At 41.7% G+C, this 20,798-nt stretch overlaps 2 protein-coding genes across 4 annotated transcripts in view; one reads left to right on the top strand and one right to left on the bottom strand.

Annotated features, from left to right (window-relative positions):
• LOC101735982 (transcription factor CP2-like protein 1) overlaps nt 1–20,798 on the top strand; it is a 204,404-nt gene that overhangs the window by 67,020 nt on the left and 116,586 nt on the right. The window lies entirely within an intron of this gene.
• The window catches only part of LOC101736113 (unconventional myosin-Va), a 76,308-nt gene that overhangs the window by 28,653 nt on the left and 26,857 nt on the right, over nt 1–20,798 (bottom strand). For all 3 annotated transcript variants that reach the window (XM_038015241.2, XM_038015246.2, XM_038015251.2), the window contains 12 exons: nt 20,533–20,671; nt 18,887–19,044; nt 17,820–17,994; nt 16,794–16,883; nt 16,118–16,302; nt 15,333–15,589; nt 10,611–10,737; nt 9,773–9,851; nt 8,817–8,912; nt 7,102–7,210; nt 5,560–5,703; nt 4,790–4,869 (listed from right to left, as the gene is read on the bottom strand). In XM_038015241.2, coding sequence (XP_037871169.1) covers nt 4,790–4,869; nt 5,560–5,703; nt 7,102–7,210; nt 8,817–8,912; nt 9,773–9,851; nt 10,611–10,737; nt 15,333–15,589; nt 16,118–16,302; nt 16,794–16,883; nt 17,820–17,994; nt 18,887–19,044; nt 20,533–20,671 — 1,639 coding nt within the window. The remainder of the gene's footprint in view (nt 1–4,789; nt 4,870–5,559; nt 5,704–7,101; nt 7,211–8,816; nt 8,913–9,772; nt 9,852–10,610; nt 10,738–15,332; nt 15,590–16,117; nt 16,303–16,793; nt 16,884–17,819; nt 17,995–18,886; nt 19,045–20,532; nt 20,672–20,798) is intronic.

Genomic DNA, 20,798 nt, shown 5'->3' with positions numbered 1-20,798 from the left:
TGCGAAACCTCAAGATGCTATTAGTTCGTCGTAAAAGTCTAGAAATAAGTTTAGAGAAAACACGACAGTAATATCTGCTCGGTGTTCAGATGTCGAATGAGACCTTAAAAAGAAACCGTTCGGAATGACCACGAAAACTGTAACTGCATTGAAAAAATCAGAAATAACATACTAATTAAAAAAAAACGTAAAACTAAATCGTAAAAGTACTTTTAATAGTATCCGAGATTCGCGAAGACCGATTAAAATTTTTTTTACAGTTTTTGTCGATACCATTTATTCCTTCTAAATAACAATTGGTGGAATTAACAAAAAAAAATACCTTTGACTTTCTGCTGTAATGAAACTGACTTCTATGCATTGGAGCATCGATGAATAATGTCTTCGATATTTTAATACCAGTGATGGGCATTCTTCACGAATTCACACAACAAATACACATTTCACTGTGTTCACAATAATGATTTTTGATATTGAATAAAAAAACTGCCTTCAATTCAATTATATCACAGAATAATTACATTCAGAACGCAACAATAACAATTAAATATTTGTTCAATAATAATAATAGCAGAAGTCAATGAAAGAAACAAACACGTGAAAATTTGTATAACAATTAAATAAACCCTAGTTTTCTAATTACGAAATGATACAATCACTTTTATTACACTATCAAATTGGAGACTCGCTAATTGATAAACCCACTTGTTTCTTATGGTGACCTTAAAACATTTAAGAACAAATATATATTTGGTTTCCGAGTAACTGTAAGAATTGTTTCAGTGTAAATATTAGCCCAGAACTAATTTTATAAATCTATGTTTACATGTCAGTTGAGAATGTTCTTAGACGCGATATCAATAGAGTTTTTGTTGGCCGATTTGCTTCTTATTTTCTAGATTATAAAGGTTGTATTGAGAGCCGGATTTTTTTTTATTGCTCTAGTAGGCAGACGAGCATAGGGCACGTCTGATGGTAAGTTATTACTGCCGGTTATAGACGTCAGCTATGCCAGAGGAAGAGTCAAATAACTGCCTACCGCTATTGCGAATAGGCCTCGAAATTCAAGAGATGATAACATCGAATGAAGAACGCGTTTGGTTACATTCTAAGGTTGTTGTTGCACGCAATGGAACACGATTAAAACCTATGATCTGTGATTAAAACGGAAAAGATTCGCTGTACATTGCGGATTAACAAAAAAGTATTATTATTTTCCATTTATGCTATAGCTTATTGTCAATAAATCTTAGAGAACGGATAATCTAGATGAGAAGACGAGAGGTAATGTAGTAAACATTTTTTTTAATGTGAGGGTCACCACAGTTGTAACTATACTTGAGGCCTTAGAACTTACATCTCAAGGTGGGTGGCGCATTTACGTTGTAAATGTCTATGGGCTCCAGTAACCACTTCACACTAGGTGGACTGTGAGCTCGTCCACCCACCTAAGCAATAAAAAGAAATAAATAAAAATTGAGGCGTCATCCGAATCTTAGTTCAGTTCTCCGGCGGTTCCCAAACTATTTTAGTATAAAGAATAAATTAAATATTCGAAAATTTATTCAAAACAATATTCTAATAAAAAATTACAAATATACGAAAATCATTTAATATAAAACATCTTCAACGCACAAACCGAATTCTCAAACTTTTTTTTTGCATTACATGTTATCGTCTCGTCCAAAATTTATCTTAAAATGATAAGATACAACCGTACTTGGTTTTAACAGATAACCTATATTTTGACAGAGCATTTATTAGTACTTCCTGGATTTTATTATTGTTACACGCATTAAAAGTATGCAGTGTGATTTATTATCGCGACCTACCACCATTATTATTCTGTTGAGCGAAAAACATCAAACTAAGCGTTCAAACAATATAGAGTAAGATCCCAGGGCCACCAGACGTCACGTATTTTCTGACGAACGAAATATGGCCGATTGCGTAGTGTTAGTATGTTCTAAGAACGCATGGCTACCTACTAGCTTTTTTAGACGACCAATTTTCAGGCATCAGCTTTTCAAGGTACATAAATTCATTACGAACTTCACATAAATTCTGAAAGCTGATTTTTACGTTTATTTTAAGCAATATCCTTAAAAATAAGTCGCCAACACTCCCAGACACTTTCCGTCGGCCGAATTGCTTTGCAGACGCTTTAAAGCTCCCAAAATAATTACCTAACTTCACGTATATTCTGATGCTTCATTTTTATATATATCCACCAGACAACTATTTTAAAACCTCTTACAAAAAGACAGACCGATCCAAGAGGCCAATCATCCCCTAAATTCAATTTAATACCTCTGTAGGTAAGAGCGCGAGGGCATTATCCACGCGCATGTAATCGTAATGATTTTATGTAACTTGATCGATTACCTGACCTGAAAATTGGCCGTCTCAGCGAGCTAGCAGGTAGGCATGCGTTCTTAGAACATACTAACACTACGCAATCGGTGCACATTTCGTTCGTCAGAAAATACGTGACGTCTGGTGGCCCTGGGATCTTGGACTAATACGCATTCGCGAATGCCTGGAATTGCAGTCGGAAAGATCGTCAGTAGGAAAATCGATATATCCGATCTACTCTAAGCTTTGCAGTTACTGTTGGAGTTTCAGAGGTCTCTGAACTATCATGGGTAAAAAAAGTGAGGCGAGGGTAGTTTCAAAAATAAACGCTTTTTTTAATTCAACGATAATTGACCGTTGCACTAGATAAATTTTTATTTTTATTCGCCTCTGTAATCAGACGGGTCGTACGGCCCGCCTGATGGTCAGTTTTTTTTCCTACCTATTCTAGTAACTTCGAGGGGTTATTCTAGATTCACCGAACTAATAGGTGAGCTCGCGGGGCTGACCGAGAGTGTTGCTAACACTGACCCTAGCAAGAGCAGTGCTTCGCAGAATCTACCACCGGATCGGAAATGCGACCCCCTGAGATGTGTCTGTGGGTTAATTTACTCGTCGAGCCATTCGTCGCAAGCGACGGGTTCGACGAGGACGGTGACCGGTGCTTGAGGTACCTAAAGGCACCGTTAATGGTTCGGGAGGATCCGTAATGACGTGTAAATGGTCAGTGGTTACCGTTGCTCATGGAAGTCAGCAATACTAGGGGCACAACTAAGCGGCTTCCTAGGCAGTAGATAGGCTGTACTCTTTCCAAGTCTTGTTTGAAGAAGAACATGTCACAACGCTCGGGAAGCCCGTGGAGGGGGTTTATCTGAGGGCTAGATGGTGTGTTGGACGCAGCAGTTCTAGGTATTATGAATGAACTTTGCATCGGTACGGCGGTGCGATGTTAGCATCAAAATGGAGGAATGATTGTCTCGTAAAAATGAAACACGATCTTCAACGGCCACTTGTTTCAAGAACAATTAATTATTACTAAGTGTGTACAAGCTATCTGTCCGTAACGACTCCAAATCGAAACCCTCATGATAATTTCAAAATAGATTTTAACGTCTCCGTATAAGACGGTTTGCGGGAACGGTCCGTCGCAATATGATAATTCGGATCACATACTTTCCAATGTAACCAACACAGTAATATTTGAAGAAATCTCGAACGAAAATTTAATTCTTTATAAATATTATACGGATCGAAATGTGCATCAGAGATTTTCACACACACATACATATACTAGACTAGCAGTACCCGTCCGCTTCGCTGGGCATTTAAAATTAACATAATTTTTTCTCACCCCCACAAAGATTCTCATCATTAACGCCCCCGCAACTGGTGTAGGGAGTCCAACACTCATATAAATATTAGCCTATCCATTAAGTACATGTATTTTCTACATGGACACCAAGTTTCAAGTCAATCGGATGCACGGTTCAGTAGTTATAACGGAAAATCCGTAAAAACCACTGTAGATTTATATTTTAGAATAGATTTGAACGTTATACAACAAATACTACATAATTAGGTGTGGCTTTAAGAACGCGCCTTTTTTTATAATGCGTAAGCCGGAACGCACGAGAGTTTGAAAAAGGAAGAGATAGTCTGTGACACGAGATTTTTACCGCCAAAAGTAAGACGAAAAAATAATAAGTGTATAACTTAAAGCTGCGTAAGCCGCTGCCACAATAAAACTCCTATTGTTTCGGTTGTGGTCTTAATTACGAGTGATCCAAAAACACGATTTTCACGCGAAATAAAGAAGGGACTCTATTCGGACTCCCTCAAAAGTTTTTTTTTCGATATTCAGTATCGAGAAATGAACACCCTGTATTGTTGTTGCCTGGACGAGGGCGAGGTATATTGGAACGTGCCTTCCTTCGCGGGCGGCATCGACCATTTCGATCAATTACTCACGCTGGTCTCCTTAATAAGACAATAATTTTTTTTTATGATTTTACTCTGACAACGTTGGAATATAAAAAAGTAAAAGTAAAAAAAGGTGGCTTTTCACTGGTGGTAGGACCTCTTGAGTTAGCACGGGTAAGTACCACCGCCCTGCCTATTTCTGCCGTGAAGCAGTAATGCGTTTCGGTTTGAAGGGCGGGGCAGCCGTAGTAACTGAGACCTTCGAACTCATATCCCAAGGTGGGTGACGCATTTACATTGTAAATGTCTATGGGCTCCAGTAATCACTTAACACCAGGTGGGCTGTGAGCTAGTCCACCCATTGAACTAATAAAAAAATAGCCCACGATATGATAAGTCAAAGTGGCCACAATCCTCAGTCATGAAGAACCGAAAACACAAAAAGCACACCCTGTATAGTCACGTCTCGTATACAGCGTGTGCTTCAAGACATTTAAATAAAATCAAAACTTACTTGATTCGTCAATACGCTCTTCAGCTGGACGCATTCGTCGCGGCGCCGGTCCAGCTCCTTCTGTATGACGCCCAGCTGATCTGAAAACGAAATGGATATCAAAAGAATCGAACCTGTATCCTAGCGTACTTTAATCATTAATTCGGAGTAGCCGTGACCTTTTGAGTAACAAGTCTGCGGAGTCTGGTGGCTGTGAGGACGTGCGTACTTAGCGCGGGCCCATGGACAACTCCACGATGAACGAATTACATCGTATGATAAAATCAAACCCGTTGTTTTTTTAATTTGCATAATTATTATTTATAAGTAGGGCTTATCGTAAGCCCGCCTCCACAGACATACACAACTCAAATTTCGACCTCAAGCCTGGAGGTCAGCAGCGGCAATATATGTGTATGTTACTAGTCTGGTAAAATACTCAGACTTAGAATTCAAGCCTCAAACTTAGACCTCAAGTACTCAGACTTAGACCTCAAGCCTCAAGGTCAGTAGCGGCAACGTATGTGTATGTTACTAGTCTGGTAAAATACTCACACTTAGAACTCAAGCCCTCAAACTTAGACCTCAAGTACTCAGACTTAGACCTCAAGCCTCAAGGTCAGTAGCGGCAACGTATGTGTATGTTACTGTAGAATTATTTTGTCCGTGCAGTTTGGGTCATAAAAAATCGGAGCGGTGAAGCGAGTATCTCGCTCTCTCTTCCACTCACGAGCCTTATGGACGGGCATAATGATGCGCATTATTGTTGTCGATAGTAAAAAAAAACCTACCGATAACCTCCTTGGAGACGAGAGTACTGTCTCCGGCAGCGCGGAGCCTGTCCAGATGCTCCTTCAGCTTCTTATTCTCAATCTCCAGCTCTTCCAGCTTGAACCTGTCGACGTTAGGATTGGAAGGCGGAGAGGAGAGGCGATCTGTGACGGAGGAAAATACATCTTTCTAAAAAAATTCACTTGTGCCTTTTTTATTGCCTTTGTAGGCAGACAAGCATACGGCCCACCTGATGGTAAGTGGTCACCGTCGCTCATGGACGTCAGCAATGCCAGGGGCAGAGCCAAGCCGCTGCCTACCATTAAGTACTCTCCGCAAGCCTCGTTTGAAGAAGGACATGTCATAGCGCGGAAACACCGTGGAGGGGAGCTCATTCCATAGCCGGATGGTACGTGGCAAAAAAGACCTCTGGAAACGCACTGTGGATGACCGCAGTGGCTCCAGGTAGTATGGATGAACTCTGCTCCGATGGCGGGAAGTGCGGTCATAAAAAGGAGATGCCTGTGATATCATATTAATTAACTATACAGCAATTATCCAGAGACCTTCGGGACCTTGCAGGGAGAGGTTCGCCAAATCGGCCGGGCGTGACTTCGTTTCGTGTGACGTCATACGTGGCCAAACGAACGAACGAACCACAGATTGTACATTAATACCCACCGCTCGACCACAAATGACATCACGCGTTTTGCATTCAGCTTAGCGAGAAGAACTGATTATGGACTTTAGTAGTAGTCTTCATCTAGTGATTTATAATATACTAGCTGATACCTGCGGCTTCAACCGCGTGGTCAAAGAAAGTAATCAGTGTAATTTGTAAAAATGCAGTCTATGTCATTCTCCTGATCGAATACTATAGCTTTAAAAATAATCATATCAATCCGTCGCATCGTTTCGATGTGAAAGAAGGACAAACAGACAGTAACATTTGACAATAATCTAAGTTTTTCTTTTTTTTCTATCTATGCTGATAGCTTTGAGAGGCTATATCAGCTTCACCCTAACATGTAGGTGAGCTCACGGGGCTCACGGAGTGTTGCTAACACTGACCCTAGCAAGAGCAGTGCTTTGCAGAATCTACCACCGGATCTGAAACGCGACCCACTGAGAAGATCCGGCGAGAAACTCAGTGGGCTGTGTCTGTGGGTTAATTCGCTCGTCGAGCCCTTCGTCGCAAGCGACGGGTTCGACGAGAACGATGACCGGTGCTTGTGGTACCTAAAAGCACCGTTAGTGGATCGGGAGGATCCGAAATGACGTGTTTAGGGCGACGTCGCCAGATCTAAGAATGCAGTCAGCGGGTCGACGACCAGCAGTGAGCTTTTTACTGGTGGCAGGAACTCTTGTGAGTCCGCGCGGGTAGGTACCACCGCCCCGCCTATTTCTGCCTTGTAACTATACTGAGAGACCTTAAAACTTATATCTTAAGGTTGGTAGCGCATTTACGCTGTAGATGTCTATGGGCTCCAGTAACCACTTAACATCAGGTGGGCTGTGAGCTCCTCCATCCATCAAAGCAATAAAAAAAAGCGGGTACTAACTGAGCAGCCTCTCCTCCAGGTCGGCGGCGCGCTTGGTGGTCCGGGACAGCTCGCTCTGCAGCGCCGAGATCCTGTTCTGCATGCGCAACACCAGCCCGGCGTCCGCCACCTGGGACAACACCACCATGGGGGCAACGGAAACAAACCCTCAAATATATATTACAACCCAGCGACTTTTTGGCGGGAACGCGAGGAGTGAAGTTATGTGATTTGTTTTATTTTGTCTATTTAATGTTTCTTCAGGTTTAAATGTGTAATAACGGTGGTTTATTAACTGTTTAATATCCTGTTAAAGTGCACAAATGTTGGAAAATGAAACAAAGCCACTGGACGTAACTTCTCGGGATCCTCCAAAAAGTCCACTGAAAGAATCTCAGTAAATGACCATAATTTTATTGAGATTATATTTCATCCCGTAACATCTCATCTGACTACATTTAATTTCATCTCAGTTGATTAATGTCCCAAATTAAGACATGACTTAAAGGTATTAGTTACCAGGTCATAAAACTCTTTTAAAAAAAATTAGACCCAATAAAGACTAATTACCCTATATACTATATAAACACATTTCTTTGAACTATTCCCTATGACGAGCGGTCTTATGTCGCGTCCAGACAACCAGATTGTTCTCCTATATCATTCCCTCACTGCTGAGGATCGCGACCACATGTGGCATTCCTCCACACTGTTCGATAATGGCACGGACCGCACGGTACAGACTACCATCAAGCGCTTCCTTTACCAGATCTGACCATCTGACTGGTGTTCTGCCCACGGCGCGCTTACCCTCTAAGCGACCCGGTATTATGAGCTTCTCTAATTCATGTCTGCGAGACCGCATGACGTTTTAGCGGTAGGCAGCGGCTTGCCTCTGCCCCTGGCATTGCTGAAGTCCATGGGCGACGGTAACCACTCACCATCAAGTGGGCCGTGTGCTCGTTTGCCTACAGGAGCAAAAAAAAGACCGTGTCCGAATAAGCTCATGACACGTTCCCAGCAGATGGAAGAGACAACCAGATATGGAAAGTGAATATATAACTATTTATTTATTGCTTTTGTAGACAGTGTCGGTCGAGGCGGGCTTTACGTGGTGTATCCTTTTTTATTGTCATTGTAAACAGACAAGTTCTCCTGATGGTGAGTGGTTACCGTCTCTTATAGATGTCAGCGACACCAGAGACACCACCAACTCGTTGCCCCCACTGTCCTCCCCGCTAACTTTGTGCGGAGGACTTAACTCCGGAGGGGGGGGGACCAGTTGAAGGGACCACCTCGACAATTCCTCGCAGTACTTCCCGCGAACAAAGGTTTTTTTTATTGCTTAGATGGGTGGACGAGCTCACAACCCGCCTGGTGTTAAGTGGTTACTGGAGCCCATAGAGCATTGAGAATAAGAAGCTGAAGGAGCATTTGGACAGGCTCCGCGCTGCCGGAGACAGCACCCTCGTCTCCAAGGAGGTTATCGGTAGGTTCATCTACAACGTAAATGCGCAACCCACCTTGAGATATAAGTTCTAAGGTCTGAGGTACCGTTACAACGGCTGCCCCACCCTTCAAACCGAAACGCATTACTGCTTCACGGCAGAAATAGGCGGGGTGGTGGTACCTACCCGTGCGGACTCACAAGAGGCCCTACCACCAGTAATCAGTTAGCTACTGGAGCATTGGTTCGCAGCATTGGGCACGGTGTTGGAGGAGAGCTAGATACGAACCGGCACGGTCCCGTTGTTGTGGCCCGCGGACCAGTTCACGGCCTCCAGGGCGGGCCTGCTGGTGTCCACGGACCGCACCGACCCGTAGCCGTAGTCCTGTGGGAGATATCGCTTTGTGTACGTTCAACTCCCAATTAATTTCACAATGACTTGACGAAATGTATTTGCTTCAACTATAAACTTCTTCAGGGAGATTGACATGTGTGTAGTCCGTTTGTTTTTTTTTATAATTATTTATATATTTATCTCTACGCTGAGTAGCCATTTTTTAATGGTCAATAAAGATTTTTAAAATTTTTTAAATGGCCTTTTAATTGGAAATTATTTGGACAATTTTAATCAATAGTCACTACATTTGTAATTTATTTTTTACTTATTGGATTATTTTGTTTATTTATTCGCTTGTAGCCTAAGGGGCTATTCCACCTTTTCGCAGACGGGTAGGTGAGCTCACGGGCTCAACCTGAGAGACAGCTAACACTAGCCCTAGCAAGAGCAGTGCTCCGCAGAGTCTACCACCGATTCGGAATCGCAACCCTTTGAGAAGATCCGGCGAAAAACTCAATGGACATTATTGGATTGTTTTGATTAATGAACAAATTACAATAAAGAATAAATTAAGTTCTTGTTTCTTTGTGTTCTTTGTTGTGTTCTTGTTTCTTATTTTATTGCTTAGATGGATAGACGAGCTCACAGCCCTACCTAGTGTTAAATGGTTACTGGAGCCCACAGACATCTACAACGTAAAAGCTACCACCCACCTTGAGATATAAGTTCTAAGGTCCCAGTATAGTTACAACGGCTGCTCTGCCCTTCAAACCGAAACGCATTACAGCTTCACAGCTGGAATAGGCAGGGTGGTGGTACCTATCCGTGCGGACTCACAAGAGGTCATGGCCATCGGGTAAATTACGAATTTAACAAAGACAGTAAGTCAGCTGACTTCCAACGCTTACATCCTCGACTGCGGTCTCCTGCTGCGAGTTGCTGCTGGCGTCGGAGAGCGACCTCCTGTGTTCCTTGGCCGGCGGCGCCCTGTGTCACAGAAGCTTCGCTATACAGGGTGTTGATTAACCTCCCTACTTAACTAAGCACAGATAGTTGTAGTGTTTGCTAACTCTTATTTAATGAGCTTTAATGTAATGTGAGTTGCTGACAGCCGCACCTGCGCTAGCAGCATTCGTCTAAACGAATATTTTTTTAATAAAGGGTGTTGTTTTTTTAATTGTTTTTTTTTTTTAAACTTTTTTTATTTATATGAACACAATAATATATTAATAGAATATAACAAGACAAAGGCAAAACTATTGAGTTCCATTTTCTCGTCTGTCGGTCTGTCAAGCGATTTTCATTAATTGTTTAATATCCATTGACAAAGTTCAGTTCTAGTTTTAAATGAAAAGAAAAGGAAAGCGTAAATGTAATGTGTACATAAAATCTGCGATATTATTTTGGCTAATAGAAGATGGCACTTAAAAGTTAACTACTGAGTCAGAACAAGAGCTATTTAACTTTAGATGCTACTAGCTGTAGCCGTCCGCTTCGTTGGGCATTTAAAATTAACATTATTATTGCTCATCCCCACAAAGATTCATCATTAACGCCCCCACAACTGGTGTAGGGAGTCCAACACTCATATAAATATTAGCCTATCCATTAAGTACATGTATTTTTTACATGGACACCAAGTTTCAAGTCAATCGGATGCACGGTTCAGTAGTTATAACGGAGCATCCGTAAAAACCACTGTAGATTTATATATTAGTATAGATAAATTAATCTTCGTTCGCTTACCTCTGTAGCGTGTCAATACGTTCCTGGAGTTCATACTGCGAGGACAGCAGCTTCTGACGACTCTGCCTCTCCGATTCTAAATCGGCACTGAGTTTACTCTTCTCCAACTCATGTTGCCTATCCCGTTCTGCGGAGGAAGCAGGCGGTTAAACACATCCGACTTCTGAGTTACTGGGAGCTTAGGCAATGTTCAATTCAATTTTTTTTTGGAATGAAGTTCCTTATGGGACGATGCAGAGGGGTACTATAACCGGGAAAAAACGTCCGTAACGTAAGATTTTTATTAGTAATGCACACAGTGTACGACTTAACTTTTTAATAACGTACAAAAAATAACATATTTTTTTATCATTCATTGACCACGATCTCAGAGCGTTCGTTTGCGCAATACACTAACTCTTATGCAAACAACCGTGAATGAAGTGTACCACAATAAGTTCGTACGTTACCGAATGACCGTGGGTTGATGCGAAACCTCCAGTTTTATTTTCTTTATACCTCGAATAGAACTTAAAATTAATATATTTATAATAAGGAACTTCGTTCCTATCCGGTGCCCCACGACACCACACATCTTTTTTTTTATTTTTTTTTCCCTACCTATTCTGGTAACCTCGAGGGTTTGTAAAAGATTCATAACTAAGCACACAACAGCCCTACAAACACAAATTTCCGAATATATTTTTGTAGCTTTATGTAAAAGACTTTTATTATGTTGATCTTGTTCTTGCTTTCAACCCACTATGGGTTGGAGTAGCATGCTCCCTTTTCTCATTCAGGTCTATCACACGTCACCCCTGCACTCCCCTTTTTCACTGGTGGTAGAATGTCTTGGGAGTCCGCACTGGTAGGTACCACCAACCTGCCTATTTCTGCCGTGAACAGTAATGTTTCGATTTGAAAGGTGAGGCAGCCGTTGTAACTATACTGAGATCTTAGAACTCACATCTCAAGGTGCGTGGCGCCATTTACATTGTAGATGTCTATGGGCTCCGGTAACCACTTAACAAAAGTTGGGCTGTAAGCTCGTCCCCCCATCTAAGCAATAAAAATAAAAAAACACGCATCTTCTTACACATATTTCACCCAAGTCTTACGTTCGTAAATTAAGCAAATCCTCACTGCAGCTTATCACAAGTAAAGCTTTCGTTCTGAAACGCTTATTAAGCTTTACCTTTCCAAAAGCGGGCTCTATATTTGAACTCGCTCGACCACGTCGGGATGTCGGTGACGTAATCGCCTCCAGTGCCGACACGCACCGTCTCTGACGTCACCATCGCTTTGAGCATTTATAGACACACACAACGCACAACTACCCATCCACTTTTATCTATATCGGTTTAAATGACATGTCGCGACATCTAATTTTGTAATTAAAGGTCCGTTTTATTTGATACTAGCGACCCGCACTCGCTTCGCTTCGGAAACTGTAATTTATTATTGATTTTTCCACCATTTAATGGATGTTATTATACATATAAACCTTCTTCTTCAATCACTCTATCTATGAAAAAAAACCGCATCAAAATCCGTTGCGTAGTTTTAAAGATTTAAGCATACATAGGGACAGACATAGGGACAGAGAAAGCGACTTTGTTTTATACTATGTAGTGATCAGCATTAACAGCATCAGCAGCAATCAGAATTTGCTTACACTAGCCCTGGCAAGAGGCACTGCTCTCTATCGTAGAATCTACCACCGGGATCGCGACCTACTGAGAAAATCCGGCGAGAAACTCAGCGGTTCCCGTGTGTTATTCTAGTACACACAACACAGAACACAATCCTGTCCAACATAAATCTATACTAATATATAAATCTACACTGGTTTTTACGGATGTTCCGTTAAAACTACTGAACCGTGCATCCGATTGACTTGAAACTTGGTGTCCATGTAAAAAATACATGTACTTAATGGATAGGCTAATATTTATATGAGCGTTGGACTCCCTACACCAGTTGCGGGGGCGTTAATGATGAGAATCTTTGTGGGGGTGAGATATAAGCCCAGCGAAGCGGACGGGTACAGCTAGTCGTTAATAGAACTTTCTCGACTGGCGCGGACACGGAAAATATCACTTTACATTCCTCAGCTGACAACTAAAACAATATTATCTATGTTCCTCGCGAATTCAGTTGATATATATTTTAATAATTTCAAAACGAATTTCTTTATTGCTATTTTTATATAATTCTCTTTTAAACTCTAGTTTTTAGACACTGAATTATTGTTTTGTTCACTGCACATGTAAGAACTAGTATTATAATTTATCGATATTATAATACAGAACCGATTTTAAAAGCGAATTTCACTTAAAAACAATTTTAATGAACAACATAATATAATTTTTTTACGAGTTTCATTCGTCAAACTTATCAGGTCTGATGTTCATTGCTGATATAGAAATTATATTAATTGCCTCATTATCGCTATACCATTATCGCTCGCGACTATCGCAATGACAATCAATCTATTTAACGTCGATATTGTAAACAACACGTTGGATCCTTTTTATTGCTTAGATTGGTTGAACGAGCTCACAGCCCATCTGGTGTTAAGCGGTTACTGGAGCCCATAGACATCTACGACGTAAATGCGCCACTCACTTTGAGATATAAGTTCTAAGGTCTCAAGTATAGTTACAACGGCTGCCCCATCTTTCAAACCGAAACGTATTACTGCTTCACGGCAGAAATAGGCGGGGTAGTGGTACCTACCCGTGCGGACTCACAAGAGGTCCTACCACCAGTAATTACGCAAATTATAATTTTGCGGGTTTGATTTTTATTGCACGATGTTATTCCTTCACCGTGGAAGTCAATCGTGAACATCTGTAAAGTACATATTTCATTAGAAAAATTGGTACCCGTCTGCGAGATCCGAACACCGGTGCATCGCTAGATACAAATGCACCGGACGTGTTATCCTTATGCCAGGACGACTTTCAAAAAATATATGCACCATGAAAACTGCGCTAACAAAATCACTTATTTACATAATTATTATAATATTACGGCTTTACATGACAATAAAACCGATATTATGTGCCGAGAAGGAAAACATACAGCATTGTATTATGAAAAAGCCGTGTGTACTTAGCTTCAATTCCTACCCGCGCGGACTCACAAGAGGTCCTACCACCAGTAAATCTGGGTTTAGTTTTTTTTCAGAAAGAAAGGGCCATAGCCGTAGTGGTTGCGCTGGTTTAGAACTGTTAGTTTTTGTTTCTGAAAATAGCAACATTTAATTTGTTTTTTAATTTTTTTTTTAACGTTTTTAATTTTGCAAATCCTGTCCCATCCTTTTTTTATCCCATCCAATCCATTCCATCCAAATATATATATATTAATAATTATTATTATATTATAATACTTTGTGTATTAATTGTATGTATATTTACGGAGATATGTATGTGTGTATGTATGTATATATGTATGTGTACATATATGTATATGTATTTCACTGGAACGGTACACCGCGCGTAGTTCGTTTCCAAATGGTTCTTGTCCACCTGATGGTTGTCTGGAAGAGATCGCTCTTAGCGATAAGACCGCCAATTGTACTTTTTTGTGTTTAATGTATCGCACTGTTTATTTGTTTTTTGGTGTACAATAAAGAATACTCTCTCTCTCTCCGCTCTCCCGCACATTACCTACGGACGCGTGCGAGCGAGATCGCGTGATGACATAGACTAAAGAAGAAAATGTAATGGCTGGCGCGCGCGCTACGTCTCTCTGTTGTATTTTATACGTAAATAAGTGAAATAGTTGGTGTTTCTCATCGCCTATCGGTACGAGCCTGCAGTAAAGACTAAATAATGTTACGCCGGTAAGAGTAACGCCATCTATCGCCGAATAGTCGAACGAATATCGAAGGATCTAGTAGCACCTAGAACGCTCGAGACGTACAACGCCATCTATTGTCAGATAGCGGAAACACAATACTAGAGATGTGTGGAATATTCTCGATAGTTCTAGGGATGTGAGGGAATCCTATTAATATATTCTATATCCTTTGATATATCCTATTAATAAGAAACCCTTCAACAATCCGGATCGTGTCAGCTTCACGGCAGTAACAGAGGCTTTATATATCTGTGTGTTTAGTAACAGCTTCGCTTCGTTTGCCGCTAGGGGCGCTGTTTCAACTCCATACAAATATGAGTTAACTTTAAATGAGAGTCGTTGTGGCCTAACGGATAAGACGTCCGATGCATTCGTATTGAAGCGATGCACCGGTGTTCGAATCCCGCCGGCGGGTACCAATTTGTCTAATGAAACACGTACTCAACAAATGTTCACGATTGACTTCCACGGTGAAGGAATAACATCGTGTAATAAAAATCAAACCCGCAAAATTATAATTTGCGTAATCACTGGTGGTAGGACCTCTCGTGAGTCCGCACGGGTAGGTACCACCACCCCGCCTATTTCCGCCGTGAAGCAGTAATGCGTTTCGGTTCGAAGGGTGCGGTAGCCGTTGTAACTATACCTGAGATCTTAGAACTTATATCTCGAGGTGGGTGGCGCATTTACGTTGTAGATGTCTATGGGCTCCAGTAACCACTTAACACCAGGTGGGCTGTGAGCTCGTCCATCCATCTAAGCAATAAATAAAAAAACGCGATCGAGAACGTTAAAAAACTCTCACTAAGCAAGTCTACTAAGCCTCAAATAAGTCTTTGCCAAAACTACCCACCTCCCCTAAAAAACAGTTCCTACCTTCAATAGCTAACGTGTAGTTTTCTTTGACGCTCTTTAGTTCGTTGGCCAATTTCTCGCTCTCTTCTTCCCAAGTCAGTCTGTCCTTGTTATATTGATCCTCTATCCCTTTCTTCGCTTGGGCGAGTCGCGTATTGGCGTCCCTTTCCGACTGCAGTTCCGCTCGCAGCGCGTTTATAATGCTGTCCTTGTCGTCGATGCCGACTTTTAACGTTTTCACTTCGATCTCAACCAGTTTGAGTAGTTCCAGTTTTGCCCTGATAATAAATATATATATAACGGCCGTCTGGTGTAGTGGTAAGTGACATGGTCACTACACAAGGGGGTCGCTGGTTCGAATCCCGCCAAGGGAAGATATTTGTATGATAAATATAAAATGTATTTTCCAGGGTTATGGATGTATATTAAATATGTATATGTATGTGTATAATAAAAATCTTACATTTATATCCGTTATCTGGTACCTGTAACACAAATTCTTTACGAATTTATCACGGGACCAGTTAACGTGGCGTGATTATTAGTAAATATTTATTATTTATTTATATTGTGTGAGAGACCGGTTTTGTTATTCTGGATTCGTCCGTGGCCTTTTGAGTAAGACGTCCGGTGTGCTCGTATGTCATACGTACTCGACAAAGACTCATGAACGACTTCACGATGAAGGAATTTACTTTGAGACATGAGGTTGATGTAGCTACGGTAGTTTTTTAAAATTTGAACGAAGGAAGTCTGTATCCGGGACACTGCGGCGACCCCCGCGCCCCTCACACCCCGCCACTAACTTGAGGTCCGCGACCTGCGCGGTGAGCGGCTCGATCAGCTTGTTCTTCTCCATGGCGCCGCCGAGCCGCTGCTGCAGGCTGATGATCTTGTTCTCCAGGCCCTTGTTGAGGGTCTTCACGTGGTCGAGGCTGCGGGCCTCGATGCGGAGCCGCTTGTACTGGCGACGCGCTAGGAAACGACGGATCTGGAACCGTTCAACGAGATGTACTTGTCTGGAGACCAGAACGTGGATGTCAGGGACCGGAGCCATACGGTAAACATTCACGGTCGAGATTTTTTTTCTCCTACCCATTCTGCTAACTTTGTTGCTAACACTGGCCCTAGCAAGAGCCGTGCTTCGCAGAATCTACCATCGGATCAGAAATATGACCCACTGAGAAGATCCGGCGAGAAACTCTGTGGGCTGTGTCTGTGGGTTAGTTTACTCGCCGAGCCCTTCGTCGCAAGCGACGGGTTCGACGAGGACGGTGACCGGTTCTTGTGGTACCTAAAAGCACCGTTACTGGATCGGGAGAATCCGTAATGACGTGTTTGGACATTCGAATATATTCTATGATCATTTTTATTTATTTTTAAAGCATTTTGTTGCTAGCTACATGAGTTCATTGTAGGGGTCCTGTGCAACTGGACACTACAGCACGCGTGTCGTGACGTCACTGTGCACAATGATCTCACCGCTGCCTGCGCGACTATGATCTGTCTCTTCATCTTCTTCACCCTCTGTCTAGCCAAGAAGCCGCGAGCGTATCTCTGTATCGTGACGACCTGGAATCGAACAATGCTATAGTCGATATAGTGCGTACATAAGTACACGCATAGTTTTTTTTAATACGTAATTTTTATTTGTAGCAACCTTTATAAAAATTCGAACGAAGCAAATAATAAAGGTTGATTGTTAAAATTAAAATTGTTAGTTTATTTTCGGAAGTGGCGGCGGCTAGCATTGCTGACGTCCATGAGCGACGGTGACCGTTTATCATCAGGGGGACCGTACGCTCATCTGCCTAAAAAGGCAAAAAAATATATATGGTGAGTGGTTACCGTCGCCCATGGTCGTCAGTTATATCAGGGGCAGAGCCAAGTCGCTGCTTAACTTTTTTATTTTTTCCTACCTAAGCTGAGAGCTTAGGCTATTTCAGCATAACTTTAGCTAGTAGGTGAGCTCACGGGACTCAAACCCGACGACGTTGCTAACACGAACCCTAGCAAGAGCAGTGCTTCGCAGAGTCTACCACAACATATAAGTTTATGGGCATTCGCTACAAGATGTCGCTAGTTTCCATACAAAAAATTTATTAATTAAGTCTTAAAGTATCGCAGTTTCAGGGTCCTGGCCCGGAGACCTTTCCAGTTTCACCAGGACAGGTGGGCCAGCAAAGACTCAGCCAAGAGGGGTGGGATTTGCTAACAGCTGCCCGAGCGCCTCCTAGACCAAGTAAAGAAAAGCTGCTTCGCGAATGAATCTACTACCGGATCGGAAACGCGACCCACTGAGGAGATCTTTTTCTTTTTATTATCATTTCAGGCTGACGAGCATACGGCCCACCTGAGAGTAAGTGGTCACCGTCGCTCATGGACGTCAGCAATGCCAGGGGCAGAGCCAAGCCGCTGCCTACCAAATCCGGCAAGAGACTCAGCGGGCTGTATCTGTGGGTTCGATGCTTACTAGTTAAAGTCGGATAAAACTGTCGGATGACTCACGGCTCTTAGTTTCCTGCGGTCCCGGTACAGTCTCCTGGCGAGGTACCCGCGGGCGCGCGCCTGCAGCGCCAGCGCCAGGCCCCGCAGCCGGCGGTAGTTGCGCCGCGCCAGCCACCCGCGCACGTGCCGCTGGAGGGTCACGGCAGCGCGGGCGCGGCGTAGCTCCTGCGCTTTGCTGTCACACGATAAATAAATATTTTTATTGAATTATTTGTGGAAGTCCAGAGAAGGTTTAAAAGGTAGATAAACATGAAAATGCTCAGAATTAAATAAAAATAACAATTTTGTTTGTCCTTTGATGTTTCCCCCGTCGGACGTATTCCTTTTGTTTGTTTTAAGTTTATTTTATACAAAATTTTAGGTCTTTTAATTATCAATTGAGGAACTACGAAGTCTGCCGGGTCAGCTAGTAATTAAATAAATAAAAGAGCTTCTTGAAGTGAAACTTCTTCAAAATCGTTGTGATTTCAAACTCGATGAAACGAAAAAATAAGTCCATAGAGACACAAACACATAAATGTATAGGATTCAGCCGGCGAGAGAATGAGATAGAACACATTATACGTTATGATTTTTTTAATACAGCGCCATCTATAAGATGTTTTTAATACTAACGTGTGTACGAAACCTCTTGTAGTGAATTTTAATTTAGGATTATACGTGAAGTTAAAATATCAATTCACAGAATACGTTAGCTCATACTGTAAAAGCGATTTGCAATTAATTACTTCTATTGACAAAATTTTACATAGACTTAGACATGTCATTGTACTTTAATTTTTGAAGGTTTCACTTCTGCCACGTGTGAATTGCACGCATGTTTTTTTTTTTATTGCTTAGACTGGTGGACGAACTTACAGCCAACCTGATGTTAAGTGGTTACAGGAGCCCATAGACATCTACAACGTAAATGCGCCACCCACCTTGAGATATAAGTTCTAAGGTCTCAGTATAGTTACATGCCGACTATAGTCGCAATGCAAGTTTCCGAAAAAATAGGCAGCAATAGTCAGGGTGGTCTGATAGTAAGTCACCAGTAAGCCCTCCACGTTCGTTGAGACACTCACCGCCTGGCCAGGTAGCCCCGGGAGCGGGCCTGGATGCCGACCACGGTCCTCATGACCCGGAGGTACTTCCGACGGGCCACGAACGTGCGCACGCAGCTCTGCACGCGCACGCAGTACTCGCGCTGTATGTCCGCGCGGACCTTCTCTAAGTATGCGACCTGCTCGTGTCAAACAGATCAAAACATCAACTCGTAAATTCATTGTAATAGTTGTATGGATAGTATAGAGGCCGTAAGCACTGTTGTACAATGACGTCATAGTACACGACAAAGAAAAATCAAATTTTGTTTGCGAATAGATTTCGACGCTTGAAAGGCAAACGTGACTAAGCGACAATGCGTGAACTTTACAGTAGACTAATTTAAAGTTCAAATACATGAAAAAACCTATTTTAGCGAATCGAGCTGTAGGATCTTCTTCGGTAGGATTTTAATAGACCTAGAAATATATATTTTTTGCGCATCGAATATTGTTATTGCCTATCATTTATGTACAAAGCAGTTATTGTCGCTTAATCACGTTTGCCTTTCAAGCGTCGATTTGTAATTATTTGTCTATAATGTTAGGGAACTGGAAAAAAACATTGTTTAGCATAATATCCACGAGTCGAACGTAGTTTCTTATACAAGCCGACATAAAAATAAGCATAGGTCTTTTTTTATAGACAGCGGCCCGCTTGTCACAAATTACATTCACTCCAAGCCCACGTTAGTTCCAGCATCACACGCTAACGCTGGACCGACTATGATACAACTTGTATTGTGTTTAAGAGATTGTGATTATAATAAAACTTTTATCGTGTTTAAGAGATTCTCATATCGCTACGGTCACGTAAAGAACAGTGTTTCCACAGTGAGGGGAAATTCCCCATTTGTGGGGAAATTAGGGTCCATAGGGGGGGAGAAAAGCGGGAAGACATTAAAAGGGGAAATTGCAGGAAATCATGGGAAAATGGCATTTAGTGTAAATAATATTATCACAGTATAGTATCACTAGAGGCGTGGACAGTCTATACAAGAAAATCGATATAGACCTTTTTTTTAGTTACTACACTAGGGCCAAAAGTAAAAACTACAGCAGAAAAATTTTTGAGGGGAAAAAAGCCATGAGATTGAGAATTTTGAATTGAGACGTCGGGAAAGGAAATCTTTAAAGTGGAAACACTGATGAAGACAACTTAATTGGCGGGTACACGAGGAGTGAAGTTGTGTGATTTGTTTTATTTTGTCTGTTTAGTGTTTCTTCAGGTTTAAATGTGTAATAATGGTGGTTTATAAACTGTTTAGTATCTGTGAAAGTGCACAAATGTGGGAAAATGAAACACAGCCGCTGCACGTAACTTCTCGGGATTCTCCAAAAAGTCCACTGAAAAAATCTTAGTAAATGACCACCATTTTACTGAGAATATATTATGTCATCCCATATCATCTCATTTCATTTAATTTCATCCCAGTTGATTAATGTCTTAAATTAATTATCTTCATTTCATTTCATTTCATCATTTTTCATAAAAATAATAATATAAATTGAAATAGGACATGACTTAAAGGTCTTAGTTACCGTGTCATACAAACCCTTAAAAAAAACTTAACTGAGCGAGTTTTTTTTTCTATCGTATAATGCTGAATAAAAACCCTGACACTGACCTGTCCCGCCCGGAAGAATATCTTCGTGGCACCGAACTGGTATTTGTCCGGATCCTTGAGGTGCTTGGAAAGAATTATGGAGCACGTCCCTTTGATGTTGGCGCGGTCGATGTCCTTGTGCCGACAGAGGAGGCGGTATCTGTTAATCGCGACAGGGGAATAAGGTCGGATATTAACGAGGCTGACTATTCAAATTGTAATTATAATTCGATCGATTGTAGACTATTATCGAGGGGTGAAAGGCTATTGGGATTGAGCAACATATC

This window comes from Bombyx mori, chromosome 2 (assembly GCF_030269925.1).
Source record: "Bombyx mori chromosome 2, ASM3026992v2".
Lineage (NCBI taxonomy): Eukaryota > Metazoa > Arthropoda > Insecta > Lepidoptera > Bombycidae > Bombyx > Bombyx mori.
Note: the sequence above shows the minus strand (reverse complement) of the source record. Positions and strands in the feature narration are given on the sequence as shown.